The sequence below is a fragment of the Oryx dammah genome, unplaced genomic scaffold, assembly GCF_014754425.2.
Source record: "Oryx dammah isolate SB20612 unplaced genomic scaffold, SCBI_Odam_1.1 HiC_scaffold_9, whole genome shotgun sequence".
NCBI lineage: Eukaryota > Metazoa > Chordata > Mammalia > Artiodactyla > Bovidae > Oryx > Oryx dammah.
This window is the reverse complement of record NW_024070193.1, coordinates 9,672,056-9,695,762: the sequence shown is the minus strand read 5'-3', so window position 1 is coordinate 9,695,762 and position 23,707 is coordinate 9,672,056. Positions and strand designations below refer to the sequence as shown.

At 40.0% G+C, this 23,707-nt stretch overlaps 1 protein-coding gene across 1 annotated transcript in view; it reads right to left on the bottom strand.

The window, feature by feature from the left end:
• Positions 1–23,168, bottom strand: part of IHO1 (interactor of HORMAD1 1) — a 27,058-nt gene extending 3,890 nt beyond the window's left edge. Inside the window, exons 1-7 of the mRNA XM_040247023.1 lie at positions 23,076–23,168; positions 21,174–21,334; positions 17,895–17,965; positions 15,238–15,412; positions 13,697–13,860; positions 4,579–4,627; positions 4,302–4,395 (exon numbers count right to left, since the gene is read on the bottom strand). Coding sequence (XP_040102957.1) covers positions 4,302–4,395; positions 4,579–4,627; positions 13,697–13,860; positions 15,238–15,412; positions 17,895–17,950 — 538 coding nt within the window. The 5' untranslated portion in view covers positions 17,951–17,965; positions 21,174–21,334; positions 23,076–23,168. The remainder of the gene's footprint in view (positions 1–4,301; positions 4,396–4,578; positions 4,628–13,696; positions 13,861–15,237; positions 15,413–17,894; positions 17,966–21,173; positions 21,335–23,075) is intronic.
• Positions 23,169–23,707: the final 539 nt, after the last annotated feature.

Sequence of the window (23,707 nt, the reverse complement as noted above, 5' to 3'; positions counted from 1 at the left end):
GTGTAGGTTATAGATCCTGTGTGTGTGTGTGTGTGTGTGTGTCTTCCGGAGAAGAGGACTCGTTTCATTTCTGCCTTGGTTATAAACAGGTATTTTTAGCTTTTTAGAAAAATATGCCATTTAAAGTCCACTTCCATACTCTGGACAATCTCTTTCTTCCAAAAGTTTTCCTGTTTACACTTGGTCCAAGGCTTGGGAGAGGGCTCCAGGGTGGTTAAAAAGCTGCCTTGTGGCTGCAGAGAGGGGCTTCAGGTAAAAGCGCAGAAACCAGGGGGGCTCCTCAAAGGCCACTGTGCTTGGGAGACTTGAAGGTGAGCCTACCAAAGAGATACTCGCCCAGCCCTGCCTGGGGACCAGCCGGCCCACAGAAGTTAATCAGGTGGTCGCCATCTTCTTGATGAGCTTCACCAGGAAGCCGCTCTCCCGGAAGCCACAGGCGGGTTCTGCACGGGCGGAGCCCGGGGTGCGCAGGTCGACACACGCCTGGTTCCGGTTCCTCTCCATGAACACAGCCGTCTCCATAAGCGTCATGGGCCTTACCCACTTCTCTTGAGATGGCTTCAGCGCGTCCTGGAACAGGGAGCGGCCACCACACTGATTTTGCATTTTCCAGAGACGCTAACGCCCTGGTGCTTCTGCTCAGCCAGTAAGCGGGGAAAAAGTGGCCCACACCCTCTAGAAAGAGGTAGGAGACGAGGTCTGCAGACGCCTGTTGACCAGGCGGTCGACAGCGGCCTCCACCTTGATGAAATAATTGTGACAAATCTGGGAGCTCACATGGTTGATGGGTAATAAGGAGTTAATCTCAAAAAATGGTTTTGGCTGGGCCTGGTGGCCGAGGATAGCTGAGTGGCTGACTCGAAAGCTGTGAGTGGAAAAAAGTTGGAGGGTGGTCAGAGGTGAGAGCAAAGGGCATCCCTGGGTCTGTTCCATCCAAACACTGCTGAAGAAAGAGACAGATCCGCAGGACCCCTGAGTGCACTGCCAGCATACTGCCAGTATTTCTATTTTCTTTTAAGATAATTGTATTTATTATTTGGTTATTTGGGGGCTGCACTAGGTCTTCCTTGCCTCGAGGCTTTCTCTAGTTACAATGGGCTGGGGGCTACTCTCTTGGGGTGCACAGCTTCTCACTGCGGTTGCAGAGCAGTGAGAACGGTTTCCTCGTTGCAGAGCACAGGCTTTCAGTGCGTGGTGTACTGGCTTCAGTAGTTGTGCACAGGTGTAGTTGCCCCTTGGCATGTGGGGTCTTCCCAGACCAGGGATTGAACCTGTGTCCTTTGCATTGGCAGGCGGGTTGTTAACCACTGGACCACCAGGGAAGCCCTCTGTTTTCTTGTCAAGATGATTCTGTGGGGTCTGAGCGTCCCAGCACTGGAGTTTGCAGGCTGTTGGTGGGGCCAGGTCTTGGTACCAGGGACCGGGAATGTCTGCCTCCAGCCAGAGTTCATGCAGGACCCTGCTAAGTGCCCCCCACCACCCTTGCCCTCACCTCTCCAGGAAACCCTCTGAGACCAGCAGGTAGTCGCTGCTATGGAGTCGCTGCTTTTGCCCTCCCAGCATGGAGTCTCTGTTTGTCCAGTCCTGAGGGGCTCCTGCAGTCAAGTCCCCCTGCCCTTCAAAGCCAAATGCTCTGGGAGCACTTCCTCCCGATGCCGGACTCCCGGGCCGGGGAGCCTGGCACAGGGCTCAGAGCTCTCGCCCGTATGGAGAACATCTGCAATACAATGATTCTCGACTGTGGGCCCACCTGGGTGGGATGGGATTTGATCATATTGTGAGTGTGCCACTCCTACCATCTCATGGTTTCTTCTTTATGGCTTTGAATTTGACCCCCCTTTTTGGGTAGATTCCAGTCTTTTTTATTGATGGTTGTTCAGCAGTTACTTGTGATTTTGGCATGCTTGTAAGAGGAGGTGAACTGAAGGTCCTTCTACTCCCCACCACCTTGTTGCCATTCTCAAAAAAAATTTTATTTCTATTTTAGAGATTCAACAAGGGCTCCATTGAGATGAGGTTGTATGCTGATGCTTTTCCACTGATGGCCAGTGATTTCCCTTTATAGTTTTGCTCTCCCTGCTGTGCTAATGAAAGCCACCTGAGTAAAGGTCTGGAAGGCTCCATGTATAAGAGGAGTTTGCTCAGTCCTCCCTTTTTATAGGGTACCCTTCCCAGTTTTCACTGACTGATCTCTCTCGGCCATATGATGTGTCCTGGAGCAAGCCATGTGAACATAAGCACCTTGCTACCTTCATTTATCAATTAATAAATATTTCCATTCCAACATGGTTCATATAGATGGCTTTCATTCTTCTTGTGCCTTGCTCAGAAAGGCATTTCTCACTCTAAAATTATAAAAATGTTGCTCATGCTTCTTATAGTTCTATTTATGATTTAATCACCACACAGTATGTTGATTCCTGTGGAATGAATTTTGATGTATGGAGTTACCTATTTTCCAAAAGAGGTATTTTCTGATTTTGATAGTGGCCTCTCCTTTTTATTCTCCTGATGACCATACTTTTCAATAGAATTTATACATCTTAGGTGAAAGTACTGCTGTGTACTAATTACCCCACCTAAAGCCAAGGTAAAGTGGATTGTGGATGGATGGCCTTGGCAATTCATTCTGTTCGTCTGGTTCTTGGTGTCCTCAACTGAAGAAGAAGGGGAGTTAGATTAGATGGCTTTGAGTGATCCTTCTGGTTGTACAGGCAGAGTGTGACTGGGGAAAGACGTTATGACCTCATTCTGTGAATTACATAATAAACCAAGAGAGTGCTTTCACATAGTATCTGCCCCCTTCCAAACACAGTGAATGCCTACTGAAAGCCTGCAGAATGCACTGACTGGCAGCTTCGGTGCTCTAGGCTAGCTGGACTGGGCCTAGCCATTTGACAGCAGATTTACCTGGTTCCTCTCAGTGACTGCCTACCAAGAAAGGGAATGGCTCTGGACAAGCTACTTGCGTGCCTATTTTTAAGAATGACCTGGCTTTTAATTAATGTAATGCCACAGTGTTTTACCGTTTGCCTGGTCAGTCGTAAGCTCTGAAAGTTAAGGAACTGTCAGGAGGGAAGAATCAGCATCCCTATGCCTCAGGATCCCTATGCCTACCGAGGCATGCCTATGTCTCCCTTTGCAGACTCAGTTCTCCTCTCTCTGCCTTGACCCTGTGCTGTGGCCTTGAGCACTTCCATCCCCTGTTCTGGACTCTGCTGCAGTCCTCCTTTTTATATCAATATTTCACCCAGTTTTAAATGTGAGGAGTAAAAAGAGTGCCTGCCTTTTGGCACTTACAATGAGCTATTTTATCATGTTAAACACCGGAAGCCACCTTTTTCGTTCTGCTCTTTGTCTTGCATCTTCTTGTGAGGGTAACAGTCCTGGGCTTCCAGAACTGGTTTCTAAGCAAATGCACAGTGGCCCTGTGTGTGGGATACTCAGGTTGGAAGCCAGCAGACAGTACAGTGCTTCTTTGCTGCAGACAGATGGGGATTAATTTCAAAGTTACACAAAGGCATTAATTTTTGTAAATCATGAGCAATCCATCCCTTGGCATTTGAATAAGTTGACTTCAATTTGTTTAAAGTAAAAAAAAATAAACACAGAGACAAATGCAAACAAGTGCAGATGCAGTCATCAGCTTGCTGTTGAGCTGAAAAGCTGTTGGTTCCAGGGGAAGTGTTCATCTAAGGAGAGCTGTGTCATGGCTCCCTTCTGATGAATAAGGGCCTGAACCATGGTTTCACCTAAACGTAAATCACTAATTGACCGAACAGAGGACTTTACAGACCACAGACTGTAACTGAAATTGAGAAAGATGCTGTGATTCACTACAAAACAGCTGTCATTGAAGTGAAGGCAGCAAGCCGAACAGTAGGTGACTGGAGTGTTTCTGACTCCTGAAGGAGTGGTATCTTTATTTCTAAGCCCTAAGAGAGCAAGGGAGCCTTTATAGACAACACAGCCAGCAGTTCATTTGAGACTCAGGGATGCCATTGATTCACTTCAGGTGGTGAGATTAGAAATCTGGCAGAACCAGCTGCCTTGAAGCAGCTGGGTTACTGGGTGGGGGATTGGTGCTTCAAAAAAGGCATGGAGGGACCAGGCATTCCCATACAGGGCTGGGGCCTGCTACCCAGTTCAGCTCCACATCTCTTCAGGGCTCATCTTATGTACCCATTCTCTCATCTGAAACACCCTGTGGAACCTCAGGACTGGCAGAAACCTGACTAGAGTCAGCAAGTTCACATTCATTGCTCGCCAGTGCCCCCTGCCGATAACCTCAAACACGAGACACTCACCTGTCTTGGCCACAGTTTCCAAAGAATCCAAAATAGACTGACTTCTGGAACTGAGGTGTTCCTCAGACTCTTCCACTGATGTCTGTAACTAAGAAACCCCAATTAGGAAGCAATTCACAGACTGTTGCCTCGTTTTACTAACTTGGCAAACTGTCACTTAATGATAAAAAAAAGAGTAGTTAAAATACTGCTATTATATATGAACAAAAACCAATTATTAAACTTCTTAAAATGTAAGATGTTCTAACACCTTGAAATGTGGCATACTTACCTTGTGAATGCTTTCTTTGATATGGGAAATGAAGTTGTATAAAGTCTCACTAAAATAGGAGAGAAAAAAAGAAAGTGAACCTTTGCGAAATATTTAAACAGTAGATAACAAAATTGATTCCATGAACATAGCAGGATTCTACCAGTGCAGCATCAAAACAGTGGTTGATCAGAGCTGAAGACAACCCTGAGAAATCTTAGTGCCCAGATTAGAAAAGGGGAACACTGACTTTTTGTGATCATTTCCAAAGTGAAACAAAACTTTATTCTGTTTTTTAAAATTTACTCTATATGGATCTTAAATGAGGTTGAATTTTAGCAATTCAAGTGGTTTCTATAGTAGAACACACCAGCTTTCATTTTTATGGCAACATGGCTTCAGAGGATAGTGACTTCCTATGGATAGTCAAAAATTCCTGGACATATGTTAGTCTAATGACTATTATTTTGTCTGTAAGAATGGAGATAATTCTGGGAATGATATTGATTTTTAATGAAAAATAAATTATCATAGTTATTCCTCAAATATCCCACTTTTGAAAAAAATCAGACAAGGCTCATCATTAAAAATTTTTACAGATTTTTGTTTCTTTATACAATATATATATCAATTTTTGAACCCCAATAGGACAGCTCTTCATGCCACAGTCTTATGGATGCTCCATAAGACTGACTTTAAAAGAGGAATTTGATAGAACCATTTCAGAGTCCTACAAACCATACAGTTTTATGAATAAGATTAAGACATGACCTGAAAACAATAAAAATCTAAAATGAAAAATTTAGTGAACTAAGGATAAGAACAGAATGATATTAAATTATAAAAGCAGATAATAAGAATAAGAAAAGGTACTTATAAATTAAAATAGCAGAAATTAAACAAATAGAATTAACCAGATGATATAGTATGGAAATGTAATAGAAAACAGAAAAAAGACAGATGAAAAACAAGAAAATATTTTTTAAAAAATTAGAGAATCAATGCAGGAGATTCAATGCTTGACCAAAATTGGAGATCCAGACAGTAAGAAGAGTGAAAATAGGAGGTTTCCCAAGGTATGATAAAAGAAAAATTCCCAGAACCAAAAGACACAAGTTTGCAGGGCAAAAGGAATTCCTCCATGCCAAGAGCTTATGATGAGCCACATCAAACCATTGTGCTATAAAATTTCGGAACTCTAAGGATAATGAGAAGGTCCTAAAAGTTTGCAGAAATTTAAAAAAGCAAGTGATATATACAGGCTCAGGAATCTGCATGGCAGCAGGCCTCTTAAAAGCACCCAGAAATCTATAAGGTAGTGGAGCAATGCTTTAGAAATTTTGAACAAAAAGAACTCCTAGTCTTGTACAGTGACAGCTGTGCCAGTTGCTTGTAGTCATCATCTCTTCTGAGTGGTCAGTACTCAGTTTTTTTTAATTAGTTCATTGAGGTGTGATTAACACACAAAAAGCTGTACATATTTGACATATACAAGTTTGGAGATAAGTATACCACCTCAGAAAGTTTCCTTCTACCCTCTTTATTATTATTAGTGATAAGAATACTTAACAAAGATCCACCCTCTAAACAAATTTTAAAATATAGGAGTATTGTTAACTAAAAACACTATGCTGTATAAGTAGTTCTCTAGAATTTATTCATCTTGTATAGACTGAAGTTTTGTACCCTTTGAGTAATACTTCCTGTTTCCCCCACACCTTCCCCACTGACAACCATCATTCGACTCTCTGCTTCTGTGAATTTGACTATTTCATACTCCTCATATTAAGTGGTAGCATATAATTAGTATTTTTCCTGCTTTGTCTGGTTTATTTCATTTATCATAATGTCTTCCAGGTTCATTCATGTTGTTACAAGTGACAGGATTTCCTTCTTTTTTAAGGCTAAAGAATATTTCACTGTATGTATATACCATTTTTTCTTTCCCATTTATCCACTGATAGATATTTAGGTTAGTTCCATTCTTGGCTATTTTAAATAATGCTGTGATGAACATGAGAGTGCAGATATCTCTTCAAGATCCTGATTTCAGTTCCTTTGGGTATATACTTGGAAGTGGAATTGCTGGATCATGTGGTAGTTCTGTTTTTAATGTTTTCTGAAGCTTCTATACTGTTTTCTAAAATGGCTGCACTAGGGAATTCCCTGGAGGTCCAGTGGTTAAGACTCTGAGCTTTTACTGACGAGGGCGCAGGTTTGACCTCGAGGAACTGAGATGCCCCAAGCCTTATGATGTGGCAAAAAAATTAAATAAAGTAGCTGCACCAGTTTTCACACCCATCAACAGTGTATAAGGGTTCCCTTTTCTCTATAAACTTGCCAACAGTTGTTATTAATTATTTAAATGATACTCATTCTGATAGGTGTGAGATGATATCTAATTGTGGTTTTGATTAGCATTCCCCTGATAATTAGTGAAGCTGAGCATCTTTTCATATAACTGATGGCCATTTGAATGTCTTCTTTGGAGAACTGTCCATTCAATTCCTTCGCTCATCTTTTAATCAGGATATTTCGGGTTTATTTTGTTTGTTTTTGCGACTGGGTTGTAGGTATTCCTTTAATGTTTTATATTAACCCTTTATCAGATATATGGTTTGCAAGTATATTCTATCCCATAGGTTGCCTTTTCACTGTGTTGACGATTTCATTTGCTGTGCAGAAACTTTTTACAGTTGACCCTTATACAACATAAGTTTGAAATGCATGGGTCCACTTATATGCTGATTTTTCATTCAATAGAGTTGGCCCTTTACGTTCCAGGGTTTCGCATCTTAAGATTCAGCCAAACATGGACAGAAATTTCCATCTTCAATTGGTTAAATCTATGCATTCAAAATTGAAGATATAGAGGGCCGACTATGGGACTTGAGCATCATTGGATTTTGGTATCTGCAGGGGCTCCTGAAACCAGTCTTCTGTGGATACTGAGGGATGCCTGTACTTGGATGTCATTTCATTTGTCTATTCTTGCTTTTGTTACCTGTGTAATATCCAAGACATCATTGCCAAGGCCAATGCCAAGAATGTTTTTCCCTGTGTTTTCTTCTAGGTGTTCTGTGGTTTCAAGTCTCACATTTACGTCTTTAATCCATTTTGAGTTGATATTTGTGAATGGTATAAGATAAAGATCCTTTTCCATTGTTTTGCATAGGGATTCAGTTTTCCCAGCATCATTCATTGAAAGATTATCATTACCTCACTGTATATTCTTGACATTTCTCATATGTATTAAACATTTGAAACCTAACCCTCTAAATGATCCACCGAAATGATTTTATAGATGAAACAGAAATATAACCATTCAATATTATTAAAAAACAGATTGAAAATAATCCATAGGAAACAATTCCATTTTTATTTTTGAAAGTATACAAAAATAGAGCAGAGTAATATAAAACAGTGTTAATGGTGGTTCACAGAGTAAGCTGATTCAGAGGCAGACTTGAGAATCTGACAGACCCAAGATCTCTGCCCAAAACTCCTACTCAGTTTAGATGTGCTCCCTTGGATGGAGTTTTTCCTCACGCCCCCAGTCAGAACTGGAAGCCTGTCCTCAGGGCTCCCAAAGCATTTGGATGAAACCTCTACTACAGCATTTACAAATTTGTACTTAAGAGTGAAAAGTCTAGATTCTTTATTTTAGGTTGTTCTCCATCTGATCCTCTTTACTGTTTGAGGAGTTCCTCAGATTAGGGATCTTGGGAAGAAGCATAGTCCCTTTCCTCCTCTTGAGGCTGAGAGTGCCAGGGCTTGCTTTCTGAGCTTTTCCTGAACTTGGGCTCTCCCTTCACATACACCTTGTCAGATTGGGAGTCAGGATAAAAATACTGTGACCTCTTTCTCTGGTGGCTGTAGCTATCGTAGTAGAAAGATGGAGCTCCATGGGACTGATGAAAGGGGACTACCCTGACGACAGTGGAGGGAAGGGTCCAGTGCACTCTGGGCAGAGGCTAGTAGGCAGCAGAATCTGCACGGGACTGATTTTGAGACTTTGTTTGGAAAGTTGTCCATGGTAGGTAGTTGTTGGCAATTGTATGACTATGGCAGAAACTTAAACTGGCCTCATTTTCTTCCTTGCAAACTGGATTCCTAATCTTCACCTGCCATGCCCTGACACCTAGGTTGATGACATTCTATCCTCGGGAATTCCTTGGCAATCCAGTGGTTATGACTCCATGCCTTCACTGCCGTTGGCCCAAGTTCAATCCCTGGTTGAGGAGCTAAGATCTTGCAAGCCACATGTCATGACCAAGAAAAACGAAATCCTAAAGGGAACAGAAAATGCTCTTCTTCCTTCCTTCATCCATCAACTGTCTGGAAATCTGATATAAAAGCTCCAAGCACTGTGAGGACTGGGAAGAATCATACTTTAGGGATCTGCTAGATTCACACTGCTAGAAGGAGCCATGAGGTCCATGGAGCTACCATTCTAGCCCTGGACCACACACTTCAGGATGATTTTTTGCATTAAAGAAAAATAAGCATCTTTTAAATACTTCTATTATTATTACAAGAATGAGAGTACATATGTCAGTGCAGTTGAACATAATCCTAATAAAATGAACCACTTAATATCTTTCAATAATGTTTAACACTTTAAAAAATTTAAATTAACATAGGAAATTTGTATATGTATGTGTACACAGTCCTGTGAGTTTTATCACAAATTTAGGATTCATGTTAACAACCACCACAACCAGGATATGAGACAGTATCCCCCAAACAAATCCTTCAGGCTGTCTCATTGTGGTAAAGACCAGCCCACACCCCTAATCCCTGGTAATCAATCACTGACCTAATAACCATCCCTATAGTTTTGCTTTTCTCAGAATGTCATATAAATTGAATCATATAGTATATAGTCTTTGGACTGGCTTCTTTCAGCATAGTGCCTTTGAAACACTCTTGAGAGCACCTTGGACTTCTAGGAGATCAAAGCAGCCAACCCTCAAGGAAATCAGTCCTGAATATTCATTGGAAGGACTGATGCTGCAGCTGAACCTCCAACACTTTGGCCATGTGATACGAAGAATTGACTCCTTAGAAAAGACCTTGATGCTGGGAAAGATTGAAGGCGGGAGGAGAAAGGGATGACAAAGGTTGAGATGGTTGGATGGCATCTCCGACTCAATGGACATGAGTTTGAGCAAGCTCCAGGAGTTGGTGATAGACAGGGAAGCCTGGTGTGCTGCAGTCCATGCGGTCACAAAGAGTCAGACACGACTGAGCAACTGAGCTGAACTGAACTGAGTGCCTTTAAGGTTCATCTATGTTGTTGTATAGCAGTAGTTTACTCCTTTTCATTGTTGAGTAGTGTTCCATTGTATGGACGTACCATAGTTTATCCATTCATACACTGAAGGACATTTGGGTTGTGCCCAGTTCTTGGTGATTATGAACAAGGCTACAATAAACTTTATTGTATAGACTTTTATGAAAACATAAGTTTTCATTTATCTAGGATATATACCTAGGAGTAGAACTGCAGAGGCAGATAGTAAGTTGTTTAATTTTATAAGAAATTGACAAACTTTTCCAAAGGGGCTGTATCATTTTGCATATCCACCAGCAAGATTTCCATTTGGTCTATATTCTTGCCCAGCATTGCCAATTTTTGTCTGTTTTATTTTTAGTCACATTAATAGATGAGTAGTAATATCATCTCAAGTAATATCTCTTGAGAGTCCCTTGGACTGCAAGGAGATCCAACCAGCCCATTCTAAAGGAGATCAGCCCTGGGTGTTCTTTGGAAGGAATGATGCTAAAGCTGAAACTCCAGTACTTTGGCCACCTCATGCGAACAGTTGACTCATTGGAAAAAACTCTGATGCTGGGAGGGATTGGGGGCAGGAGGAAAAGGGGATGACAGAGGATGAGATGGCTGGATGGCATCACCGACTCGATGGACGTGGGTCTGAGTGAACTCCGGGAGTTGGTGATGGACAGGGAGGCCTGGCGTGCTGCGATTCATGGGGTCGCAAAGAGTCGGACACGACTGAGCAACTGAACTGAACTGAGTATCATCTGCTCACATTAGTAATATCATTGTGATTTTAATTTGTATTTTCAAAATAGCTAATGGTGTTGAGAAACTTTTCATGTATTTGCCATCCATATGTTTTCTTTGATAAAGTGTCTGCTAAAATTTTTTTTCCCATTTTTTTATTCAGTTGCTTGTTTCTTACTGTTGAGTTTTAAGAGTTCTTGATATATTCTGGATACAAGTCCTTTGTTGAAAATGTGGTTTGCAAATATTTTTTCCAGTCTGTAGCTTGTCTTTTCATTTTCTTAACAGTGTCTGTCACAGAGCAAACATCTTACCTTTTGGTTAAAAACCAAACCCCAGAAATCTTAAGGCTAGGCTATCATACTTCAAATTCAAGTTCCCTTCCTCAATCTACCTGCTACTGTTTGTTTTTCAGAGTCCTCAGATGCTACATGCACACATCAGGGCTTGGTTGCATTCAGTGGGAGCAATAGGATGTTGTATGCTTATTCTGTCATACTCAGAACCAGAAGCCATTCCAATACCCTCTTAATAAATTCCTTTTTCATTTAAATAGTTACTTCTGTTGCTCATAACTATTAACTCTGGCTCACTTGTTAATTTATCCATCACATACCTGTTTCCTTAACAAGACTGAGAACTTCAAAGACAGGTACCATTATTCCTCCCCTTGGGATCCCTAGTGTGCCCTATTGAGCCTAGCACAGCATTTATTGAGTAAGTGAATGAACAAGTTTCACTGTGGTGATCCCCAGTCTTGAAAGAATATGGCTCATTTTATAATTTCCTTGTGGTCCTTAGGTTATTCATTAGTTATGAGACTTATCTGTTTTCTCAAACATGACTGATTAAAAAATAAGAATCTGGGTAATGAACATCCCATTGTCTGGTATGCCCAGCATCCACCTCTAATGAGAAGTGTTTCTTTTTGTATCCAATAAGTGATTATGATGAGAACTTCAAGTCATACCCCCCTCTTCACTCACCCCTCAATAACCAAATAAACAAATCCATCAGAAGCTTTCACTAGGATTTTCAAATTGTAACTAAGGCGTGAGAGTCTATTTTTCTGTGTTAATAGGAAGCTGGTCTCTAGTAGAGAATGAAGCATAGATGGGGAGGGAAGCACAGAAAAGAGACAGATTCTGATTTCATTTCATTCTCTGTCCTTCCCAGATTGTTAAGAGGGCTAATATATCCTCCTTTTTATCCAGGCTAGTTTATTTCCTATCAAAAGAGTTATAACAAATGCAATGTGAATGAGTAAGGCTTCTTTTGAGATTTTTTTTAACCTCATATGCTCTTTCTACTCATTTGGGAAAACATGTACTTTCAAAACACAATATGTAAATACATGTTTTATTGATTAGTAACATCTCTTATGTTAACTCTGTACCATGCCTTATCACTTTCCTGCTTCCAGATTTACAATGGTATACTTTCTCTCTCTCATTTAAACATGTCTCACTCTTCATCACATTTCTGACAAGCACTTATTGACAGAAAACAGCAATCTAAAATGGGGTTTGTTTTTGCCAGAATTTATGAAAATTATGATTTCTGCTTAGCGTTTAAATCAATATCATAAACTTGAAATTTTTTTGAATGGAAAAGAGGATCTTCAGTGTCCTTATCATGTATTCTTTCTGTATAAATACTATATTTTTTGCCATCTTGTAAATAATTGTTAACAGAAACTCATTTCTGGGAATTCTTTGGTGGTCCAGTGGTTACATCTCCACGCTCTCAATGCTGAGGGCCTCGATTCAATCCCTGGTCTGGGAATTAACATCCCACAAGCCATGCAGCCAAAAAAAAAAAAAAAAGGAAAAGAAATAAACTCATTTCACTACAAAAAAAGCAAAGGAAATGAAAAATGAAATAAAAATATGAAGGAAGGGAGGGAAAGAGAGAGGGAAGAAGGAAATATCAAGAACTCAATATTTCCAAAAGTTTTTTTACTGACAGAAATTATGACCAAACAAAATAATATAATCCAAAAGCCCAGAGAACAAAAAGCTTAAGACTAATTTATTTGAAGCAGTAAGATGAGAGGAGCCTGCTCATGTGTAGTACTGTACCATCGTTATGAATCCTAGAGCCTAGATTCCTAGAGGAAAGAAATCTGTCAACATTTGGGAAGTGTTTACTTACCAGCAGAATCAAACACTTCAAATAGAGTATTTTGCTTTTATCACTAAAGGAATATAGGTATACAGTGTATACAGTGGAGAATATACCTAATCTTTTAAAGAATTCCTAATCTAGAATTCTTTAAGAAATTCTGGCTCCTGATGCAGTTGACACAGAGATATGAGTTTTCCCTGGATCGGGAAGATCCCCTGAAGAAGGAAATGGCAACCCACTCCAGTAATCTTGCCTGGAAAATCCCATGGACAGAGAAACCTGGTGGGCTACAGTCTGTGGGAACACAAAGAGTCAGACACGACTGAGCAACTGAACAACAACAAAAACAACATGGAAGTATTAGTGGTGATGCTACATGACACATCTTTACTGTTAAAGAAAGAATAAAGTATGTTTCTGCTTGGGTGTTACAATCTCTGTGATAACTAAGGATGTCCTCATAATAACTTACTGTGGAGAAATGAACAAGTTAATCTCCTCAGTGACTGCAGCGTATTTATTTACAAATTAATGTAGTAGTCCTAAATTTGCTTATATATATATAAAACAAATAAGAATATGTATAAAATTTAGGCTATATCTTTAAAAATACCAACATCTCAAAGTGAGAAAATCAGCCTGAACTGTGATTTAATAATTCATGTGTTATATTCTTGACCCTGAAACAAATGTTAACTAACTTCCTAAGTCTGATGATCTGAAGAAAAAGGACAGAATTTTAGGCAGAATAAACCTAACATTACTTGAATATTACATTTCTCTAAGAAGTCCTTTAGCTTAATATTCAGAGACACTAAAACTGTGGCAGCCTAAGAAAGCAAATAAAGAGAATTACTAGATGGGCTGTAAAAGTAAGAATACTATCATGCTGAAACTGAATTATTCAGCTACTGACATTCCATTTGCTATTTCACTCAGAAAAGAGAAGCTGTCTCATCCACTTGAAAGGTTTTTGTGTACCTGTCACATTTGTCTTTTGCACTTTTCTTTTTCTCCTCAAACTGTTCCAAGAGGCCTTTTGGTTTTCCAAGAGACAAAGGAAGAGGAAACAAGCCTCCATCTTTTGTATCTCCTCCAAGCAGCTGGGGTTTTGTTTGGTACTTTGTGAAAATACTAGGTTCACTCTGTTCAGTGGAAAAGAAAAACATCATAGCATTTCACACATAAAAATATTTATAGAATTCACTATTTTCTATACAAAGCAGAGTTACACTTAAGTGCAAACTATAATACTAAAATCCAATGCAGCATGTAGTATTTCCTTTTTATTTTATATGTACCAGAAAATTATATTAAAGAAAAGCAACTCTTTTTACTAGTATAATTTCTGCCTTACCAGCTCAGAGATATTTAAAATGTTAGCTAAAATGGCTTAAAATCAATTGTATAAGTTTAAAGGGAACAACAGAAAATTATGCTGTGTTGAGATAATGTGTGAAAGTTTTTATATTAATAAGTTTAACTCAAGTTGTTGTTGCTCAGTTGCTGATGAACTAGACTTGCTGATAAGTTTGACATATAATGTAAATGGCACATGGTAAGCCATTTCCTGCATTCCAAAGCAAAACTTACTCTGAAACTTTCAGGTAGTACACTTACTCCTTCATATCACTGGGTACCAATTTTTGTACTAAAATACTTATCTCAGAGCATACCTTACTAAGTTACAGGAGTGACCTATTCTTATTAAGTATATCTGATGCAGTTAAGTCTGTGTATAAAGTTAAATCTGGTTCTAGACCAAAATAAATAAATTAAAAAAAATATTTCTGACTCACAAAAGAAAACAAGCTGATCTCCAAAAAACCAAGAGATTCTGGCCCTCGGGCTTCCCTTGTGGCTCAGCTGATAAAGAATCCACCTGCAATGCAGGAGACCTGGGTTTGATCCCTAGGTTAGAAAGATCCCCTGGAGAAAGGGAATGGCTACCCACTCCACTATTCTGGCCTGGAGAATTCCATGAACTGTATAGTCCATGGGGTTGCAAAGAGTCGGACACAACTGAGTGTCTTTTACTTTCACATTTTCTGGCCCTTATTCATCAACTTAGGCCTCAGTATCCTCATCTCCTTCTTCAAGGAGTTAATGACTAAATCCACAAAGCATCTAATGTTTCTTAGGAAAAAAAATCCATATAGAATAATATTTATATTACTTTGTCCCTATTTTTCTAATGTTCTTTTTTATTACTGAATATCCACAAACAATAATATGACAAGCCTTAGAAAATGTCATGTAATATTTGGCACTCCCTAGGAGTGGTCAAAGCACTGGAAATGTTCTGTGTTGCTTTAGTAATAGAAGAAAATGCAAATATAAATGTTGTCCATTTCAGACTACCAAGTCAAATGAATCACCAGTCAAACACAAATCTATTTAGGGCAGTGATCCTTAGAGGTGTACAATTCTAAAATATAATCCAGCAGAATAAGTCATCTTTACAGTTTATCTCCATAATGACTGTGAAACATGTGCAGAGAAATTCTGGAATTCAAACTCACATCCAGAGAATTCTGTTCTGACTGTTTTGGATGTCTCAAGTGGACTTCAGAGTCCAAGGCCGTTGACAGAGTCTGTGAACTTTCTGGACAGAACTGGGATCCAAAAAGGAACTGGGAATCACTGAGATTGGAGTAATCAGTCTGATTGTTATTCAAGTTAGATGACTTAGTGGCCCTGAAATTAAGCAAGAAGATAAAAGTATATCAAGTAGGCAAACAATCCTGAACAAATGAAAACCATGACTCAAAATTATTTCAGAATATTCTGGCCAGAATGCTAGCTTTTTTTTGACTTCCTAGTCCCCTGCACACTGCCAGTACTACCTGTAAAGAAAGAAGGAAATTATGAATGCCAGACATTTTGATTACAACAACCTAGGAACAATCAGATGGAAATTCAGACATTAAAGACTAACACCATTATTTCTTGTACAACAAGATTATGGGCTTTAACACCATTTTGAAGATCAAAGGTCATAAAATCTTTAGGGATTAAGAGAACATTTTAAAAGGTTGAATTTGTTTATCAGTAACGGAACAGATTAGAAATAAAATACAGCTTATGCATATAACTGGTTCAGTAGTCAGAATTAATAAACTAGATTTACATATAACTACATGGATAAGTCTCAGAAACATAATTTTGAGTGAAGAAAAATAAAAATGTAATGAACTCTCTCATGTATTAACGTAATTTATAAGCCTACATCATACCTATCAAACAAGTATGTAATTGAGTAGGTAGAAAATTAATGGGAAAGATACACATTAACTCCCCTAGAATGTGTGTCTGTAGGGAAGGAAAGGAGCAGGACTGGAGGGAGAGAAGATGCTATAATACACAATCACAATATAGACCTAGATATGGACTGAATGTGTGTGTCCTCCCAAAATTTATGTTGAAACCCTAATCTCTATTTTGATGAGTTTTGAAAATAGGGCCTTTAGGAAGTAATTAGGATTAGATGAAGTAAGGAGGATGGGACCCTCCTGATGGGATTAGTGTCCTGATAAGAACAGACACCGAAGAGCTTACCCTCATTCTTTCTCCATCATGTGAGGAGGACACTGAAAAAGGCAATTGTCTCAAGCCAAGAAGGGAGTCTTCACCAAAAACCAATCATGCTGGCATAGGACTTTCAATTCTAAGACTTTTCAATCTCCAGAACTGTGAGAAAATAACTTTCTGTTGTTTAAGCCATCCAGTTTATTTTACTTTGTTGTGGCAACCCAAGCAGACTAATATAGGTCTCATACAGACTGAAGAATATGATCAACTCAGATTTGCACACAGAAAGATCCATTAAGCACTGTATTATTCCCTTTTACACTTTAGTGTCTTATCCTTGCTTGTTTTAAATACTTCTAGCTGTGGACCTCCAACTTGCTTCCCATGGATACCTATGCCAGTCTGAATCTCACATTTGAAGGGGATAATGATATTGATAATGATACAATCACACTTGAATACAGTGTACTGAGTCTATAGCACATAAGTGGATAGACAAAACATATAGTCTTCAAGTTTTTACTTGAAAGACATCTCAATAACAGTTTATGTTACTTAATGCTGTTGTATAACCCAAGAAAACATCCTTTTCATTAAAACACACAGGCAAATCATTCCTTTTCCAAATGCTAAATTTAAAATAGATAGCATATAAGTACATATTCTAAGCCAAAGGAATCATTATATATTAATACAAGAGAGAAACCCTACTTGTTCAGAACAGAGAAGAGAAATTATTTGACTCATAGAATCATTTTCTAAGATTAGCTAAGATAATGGGCTATACACATATATTATAATATGGTTTGCATAATCATTGCTCAAAATAGCTGAATAGTTCTCTGTGACTCTGTTCTTAGGTCAAAGAGAATAATTAGCTGGGCTGGAAAAGAAACAGCTCTGTGAGCCTACAGAAGTCATGTAGGATTTGTGTCTTCAAGCTACGATCTGGAATTAAACATATATTATTTCCCCTACTCTGTATCAACTGTAAGCCTTTTTTTTCTTTTCAAGGAAAAAAAAAGAACAATGTTTTAGGTTTTTTTCTGTCTTTAGGAAGGTGTTAGGAGGAAAAAAACTATTCAAAGATTAAAGCATGCCAAAAACAATTGGAAATCCTTCCATATATACCACTTCTGGGGTACACCCACCAAGCTAGCAATAACAGGCCCTTCTGCATGGCTAGAGGACACCAATCTAAGTACTTCAGCGGAGTGGTAGAGGGAGCAATATTTCAATGAGCCCTGTTAGCAGTTGGAGTGATTCTTAATTTCATGGTACCTATGAATTGTACGGCACAGCTGAATACATTGTCTTGAGTTTGCTCCTTGCTGTTTCAATAGCAATTGCTCCAAATGAGGTAAGAGTTTCTAGATGTTGGACCATGTCTAACTCTCACAGGCCTCATAGTCCCTAGGTCTGGTGCTAGATAGTCATTGTTCAATTAACACACATAGCTGAATTGATATTAATTTTATAATCAGAAAATAGGCAAAGGGAGAAGACAGGATGAGCGGGTTACAGTGGTGACAAGTGAGGGGAAGAAGCTATACGGGGTAACTCTATTACTATAAACCCATACGAAGGGGAGCCTGTTTTCATGAAATCAATCCTCTCAAGTAGAAGAATACATAACCAGAAAACTTACCCGGAGCCTGAGGGAATACTGAACATATCTTTGATACTCCAGACATTAAAATTCATGTCTTATGATTATTCCTTTTAAAAAGAGAGGAACATTTATTTAAAAGGTTAATACAGTACTTTTTCCAAAGATTACTTTACAGTGACTGTTATATGTAGATGAGGGCATTTCAGCAGTTATATTCTCATCCAGTTGGTGAAAATTCCCATTACATATCTGCCAGAAGTAGGTTTTGTGTTTTTTTTTCTTGCAGTTAAATTGCATGCAAATACCAGAGCCCAAACCCAGCCACCTGTAAAAAAGTAAATTTGCCTTCCATCCTTTGCTTTCTCGTTTCTTGTTCTGCCACCTCTACTAATAATCTGCTTTTAGAAAAAGACCAATAAACCCCTCTTTCATTGCCTGATACAATGAATAACTTAATCTATAACCTTTCCCCAAAAGACTAGTTCTTCTCAATCCATAGGATGTTGGAATGCCAAGAAAGCTGTGGAATTTGGGCAGTAAGAAGCTGGTTGAAGAATAAGTGCTTTGGGCAAAAGTGTCTTCCCACACCTCTTACAGCAGTTTCCTACTCCGCTCACTGCCAATCTAACATACTACATAATACAGTTCATATGATGATCATAGAGCCTGGATTTTATGAAACAAGCCCAATTTTCAATTTTGTCTCCTTGATCCCACAGAACATTCATATCTATCAGATTGTATATTACCACTGAGAGCATCAGAAAATGATACCCACGCATATGAGATCCCCAATATAGATCTAGATAAGATGAAGCATAAGTTCTGAACAAATACAGGTAGTTTGGTATACACTTAATATAATTTAACCTTGTTTAGAGAAATTTATTACACTGAAGTTTTCTAACTTTCTAAAACATTACACGCATTTGTGTGTTTATAAGCATTTGTTTTTCAAGAAAGTTAAGTCACTAGACCACAGAGTCAAGGGGCTAAAGGTAGTGCTACTTTCACAGTACTAGACTCATTGCAGAATCTAAGCTTAATGATTTTGTGAGGCAGATTTTGTTATCCCCACTTAAAAGCTTGTGAAGATTCAGATAGGCTAAATAATTAGCTCAAATTCTAATAATTCTTGATAAATAGGTTCTATGCCAGATGGACCTTTGTTGGCAAAGTAATGTCTTTGCTTTTACTTTGCCAACAAAGGTCCATCTGGTCAAGACTATGGTTTTTCCTGTGGTCATGTACGAATGTGAGAGTTGGACTGTGAAGAAAGCTGAGTGCCGAAGAATTGATGCTTTTGAACTGTGGTGTTGGAGAAGACCCTTGAGAGTCCCTTGGACTGCAAGGAGATCCAACCAGTCCATCCTAAAGGAGATCAGTCCTGAGTATTCATTGGAAGGACTGATGCTGAAGCTGAAACTCCAATACTTTGGCCATCTCATGCAAAGAGTTGACTCATTGGAAAAGACTCTGATGCTGGGAGGGATTGGGGGCGGGAGGAGAAGGGGACGACAGGATGAGTTGGCTGGATGGCATCACCGACTCAATGGACTTGGGTCTGAGTGAACTCCGGGAGTTGGTGATGGACAGGGAGGCCTGGCGTGCTGCGATTCATGGGGTCGCAAAGAGTCGGACACGACTGAGCGACTGAACTGAACTGATGCTAGATCATTGATATGAAAACTGAAGAAAATTCATTTTAAAAACTGGAAATATTGTCCAGATGGGTTCACAGGTAAATTCTACCAATTCATTTATAGAAGAAACCATACTTATTCTGTATAACCTCACCCAAGAGGTAGCAGAAGGGACACTTTCTAGCTCATTCTATGAGGCCAGCATTATGCTAATATTATAACCAGACAAAGACATTACAAAAAAAGAAGACTATAGACCAGTGTCTCTCATGAACATACATGCAAAGTCCTCATCAAATTATTAGCAAATTGAATCCAGCCATGCATAGAAAGAATTATACACAACAGGAGATGCAAGCAAGGCTAGTTCAGCATTTGAAAATCAAGTAATGTAATCCATTAGGATTATAGGGCTGATATTGAAGCTGAAACTCTAATACTTTGGCCACCTGATGCAAAGAACTGACGCATTTGAAAAGATCCTAATGCTGGGAAAGATTGAAAGCAGGAGGAGAAGGGGACAACAGAGGATGAGATGGTTAGATGGCATCACCGGCTCAATGGACATGAGTGTGAGTAAACTCCAGGAGTTGGTGATGGACAGGGAGACCTGGCGTACTGCAGTCCATGGGGCCACAGAATCAGACACGACTGAGAGACTGAACTGAACTGCTAATTCATTACATCAACAGGCTAAAGAAGAAAAAGTATACAACCATATTGATACAAAAAAGCATTTGATAAAATCCAACACCCATTCATGATAAAAACTCTCAGCAAAGTAAAAAAATAGAAATTTCCTCAACTTGATAGAAAACATCTACCCCCAAACCCAAAGTTAACATCACACTTATAAAAAAATTTTTCATTGGGGCATAGTTGATTTACAATATTGTGCTAACATTACCACTTAATGGTCAGAAACTAAAAACGTTCCCACTAAAATCAGGAACAACGCAAGATGTTTCCTCACATCTCATCACATAAATTGGCACAGGATTAGATAGAATAGAAACCAGTAGAACAGAACAGAGCAATAAATCTTTCTGAAAATGGAAATGTATGTTTATGATAAAGATAGTATCTCAGATTTGTTGGGGAGAGATCAACAGTTTAAAGTAGAGTTGGGATAACTGAATAGATATATGAAAAAAAAATCAGATCTAGTCCATTCACCATATGTTACAAAACATTACAAATCAATCAGAGATAAAATAAATATGAAACCATGAAAGCACTGGGGTGGAGGAAACGTAAATTTCTCTATAGCCTGGAAGTGGGGAAAACTTTGACTCAAAAAGTCCAGAAGAAAAAAACTGACAAATCTGACTACATAACATTTTTAAAAAGAAAATTTTGTATCACACTACAAATCTTACAGAAAATGATCAGGACATCTGAGCCAATGGTTCACAGTAAAAGAAACACAAAAGCCGTTATATGGGAATTCCCTAGTGGTCCAGTGGTTAGGACTCTGAGCTTCCACTGTAGGGAGCACAGGTTCGATCCCTGGTCAGGGAACTAGGATCCTGCATGCCAAGTGGTGAGGCCAAAACCATCATCATCATCACTATGTCTTTTCCCTGCTTTTTTTCTACCCTATCATCGTAATACATTATATATTTTATTAATTTATCATATTTTGTCTCTCAGCATGCACACCCATGCCTACCACAATGTAGTTTTAAGCTCTTTCAAGATAGGAATTTTTGTCTGTTTTGTTCACTGCTGCTGCTGCTGCTGCTGCTGCTGCTGCTAAGTCACTTCAGTCATGTCCGACTCTATGCGACATACCCTCAGAATCTACAAATTGTGCCTAGCAAATAATAAGTGCTGGCAAATAATACAAAATATTATTAAATGAGTAAATGGGAACTAAATTAGGACAATGGAGCAAAACTTTCCAAATATCCATAAATTTAAAACACATTGTTTTCAATTATTACATTTAAGTCCCTGGATCATCACAAACTTTATTATATATTTTAATAAAGGAGATAAAGTAAATATGGGATCCCTGATCCTCATGTTTGGGGCTTCCCTAGTGGCTCAGATGGTAAAGAATCTGCCTGCAATGCAGGAGAGACCTGGGTTGGATTCCTGGGTCGGGAAGATCAGGAGTAGGAAATGGCAACCCACTCCAGTATTTTTGCCTGGAGAATTCCATGGACAGAGCAGCCTTATGGGCTACAGTCTATGGGGTCTGTATGTCCGAGTTTTTTTGATAGCCAGAGTTTTTTTTCTTCCGTCCACACTAGCAGAATTTCCTCCATCTAAAGTGTAGATTTAGAATCTAGACACTTTTATACATATCACTACAAGGTCATTGTTTTTTACAAGGTTATTATAACTACATATAGATAATAAATCCTCTATTGTTTTTTACTTCTGTTTATGCTAATAGAGTAATTTATATAACCTATTGTTTGGGGTTTAGAATAACTTACTCCCCAGGTTCCAGACCTAACTTACTCTTAAGAGGTTTCTTAAATATGGTTGAAGAAATTCCATGGTTATACCAATTGTGCTTAACGGCCACCTGGTGCTTGATGTGCCAAGAGTCTCAGTTTACCTGTCCTCTGTGCATTCACCTGTCACCATGCTATCTGTATACATGCTTTTATATTCTCAGAGGCTAGAAATCCCATCTACAAAAATCCCTCTCCTCACAAATAACTAGTATAACACTAGTAATGAAAAGGTAGTCATTCTTAGTTGGACCTTAGCTATTTTAAGTTAAATGAAAATTGAAATGCACATATTAACAACTTACAAGGGCTGAGTTCCCTCCCTCTCTCATCCCCCAATCCCATTAAAGGAAGCAGAAAAGGAAGGGAAAGGTTTCAGTGCAAGTGACTATTTCCACAAGAAGGGCCTTGGCATGGTTATGTGCAGGGAGGAATATATTGGGCTGAAGAGGGTGTGTCCTGAGGGGCTCAGAGCCCTCCCATCTGACCCCATCTTCAACTAAGAGAATCCTGAGATCGCACTGCAGGGTCCTCCAAACGCCCCTACTTGGCCACAGGGAAAACTAGTCTCTCTTTCTGGCCTCCACCAGGCCTGCCTCAACCTTGGTACAGTCGCTCTTTCTCATTTTCAGTCTCTTCTGCCAGGAGACATGCTCTGGGATCGTAGACTACATAAATCATTCCTTGTCCTTTCCAGACCCCGCCAAGGGATTTCCTGTCATAATAATCAATGACCAATCCCAGTGGGTTTCCCTGGGTTCCGGTTCCTCCTGACTTCGGGGGCGGACTCTTCTTGGTCTCTGAGGCAGGCCGGGAGGCCTTCGTCCCCAAAGAATCTGACGAAAACAGCTCCCCAAGGAAGCTGAAGTCAAGTCCCTTGAAGAGCCAAGGGTGGTCTTTCCTCACAGAGAAAGAAAGGGCTAACCCTAATCCTAACACCCCCACCCCCACCTCCCATCCCCCGACCCCTCGTCCCCCGACACCCTCCCCCCCGCCCCGTCCCCCGAACCGCCCCCCGTCCCACAACCCCCCACCCACCCTGCCGTCCCCCGACTCCCCACCCCCCACGCTCCAGCCTGCCCTGCCCAACCCCCTCCTGCCTCCACCTCTGAGGGCCTGCACGCGCCTGATCTAGAGGCCGCTTGGTCCCGAGGAGGGTGCCTAAGCTGTGTGGCCACGCCCCCAGGATGCGCTCTGACCAATGAGCGCATTCCCTTCCCCTGGGCCCCGCTCCTGCCGCAGCAAGCTGCTAACGGTTTTAACGGTCCTAATAGTTTGAACTGTGAAGCCTTTAATTGTGGGCCAGGTCTGCTGACCTACATTTCGCCACATACTGCTGTGCAACACCCAGCCCACACACACCTGACGAGATGGACCCTTACACCTGCATGCTCATACCCTGCTGTCCACCCTGAATCCCCTCGCTGATGCAGACGCTCCAGGTGCTCTCAATACACAATAGTTACAGATGGCTGACTAAGCCGTGAAGTGGCTTGAAATCACCAATGAAGGAGTATGAATGGAAAACATTGTATTGAGTCCTAAGACACGCAAAGTTTAGAGGCTTCAATGAGGAAAAAGCAGCAAAGGAATCAGAGTAGGAGTGGTCAGGGATAGGGGAGGAACCCCAGCAGTGACTGAGGAGTTGTGGAAGCCTCCGGGACTGTCCATCAAAGAGGAAGTTAACTGTCAGATGCTGCTGATGAATCAAGGAAAACCAGAATTAACTACTGGTGAC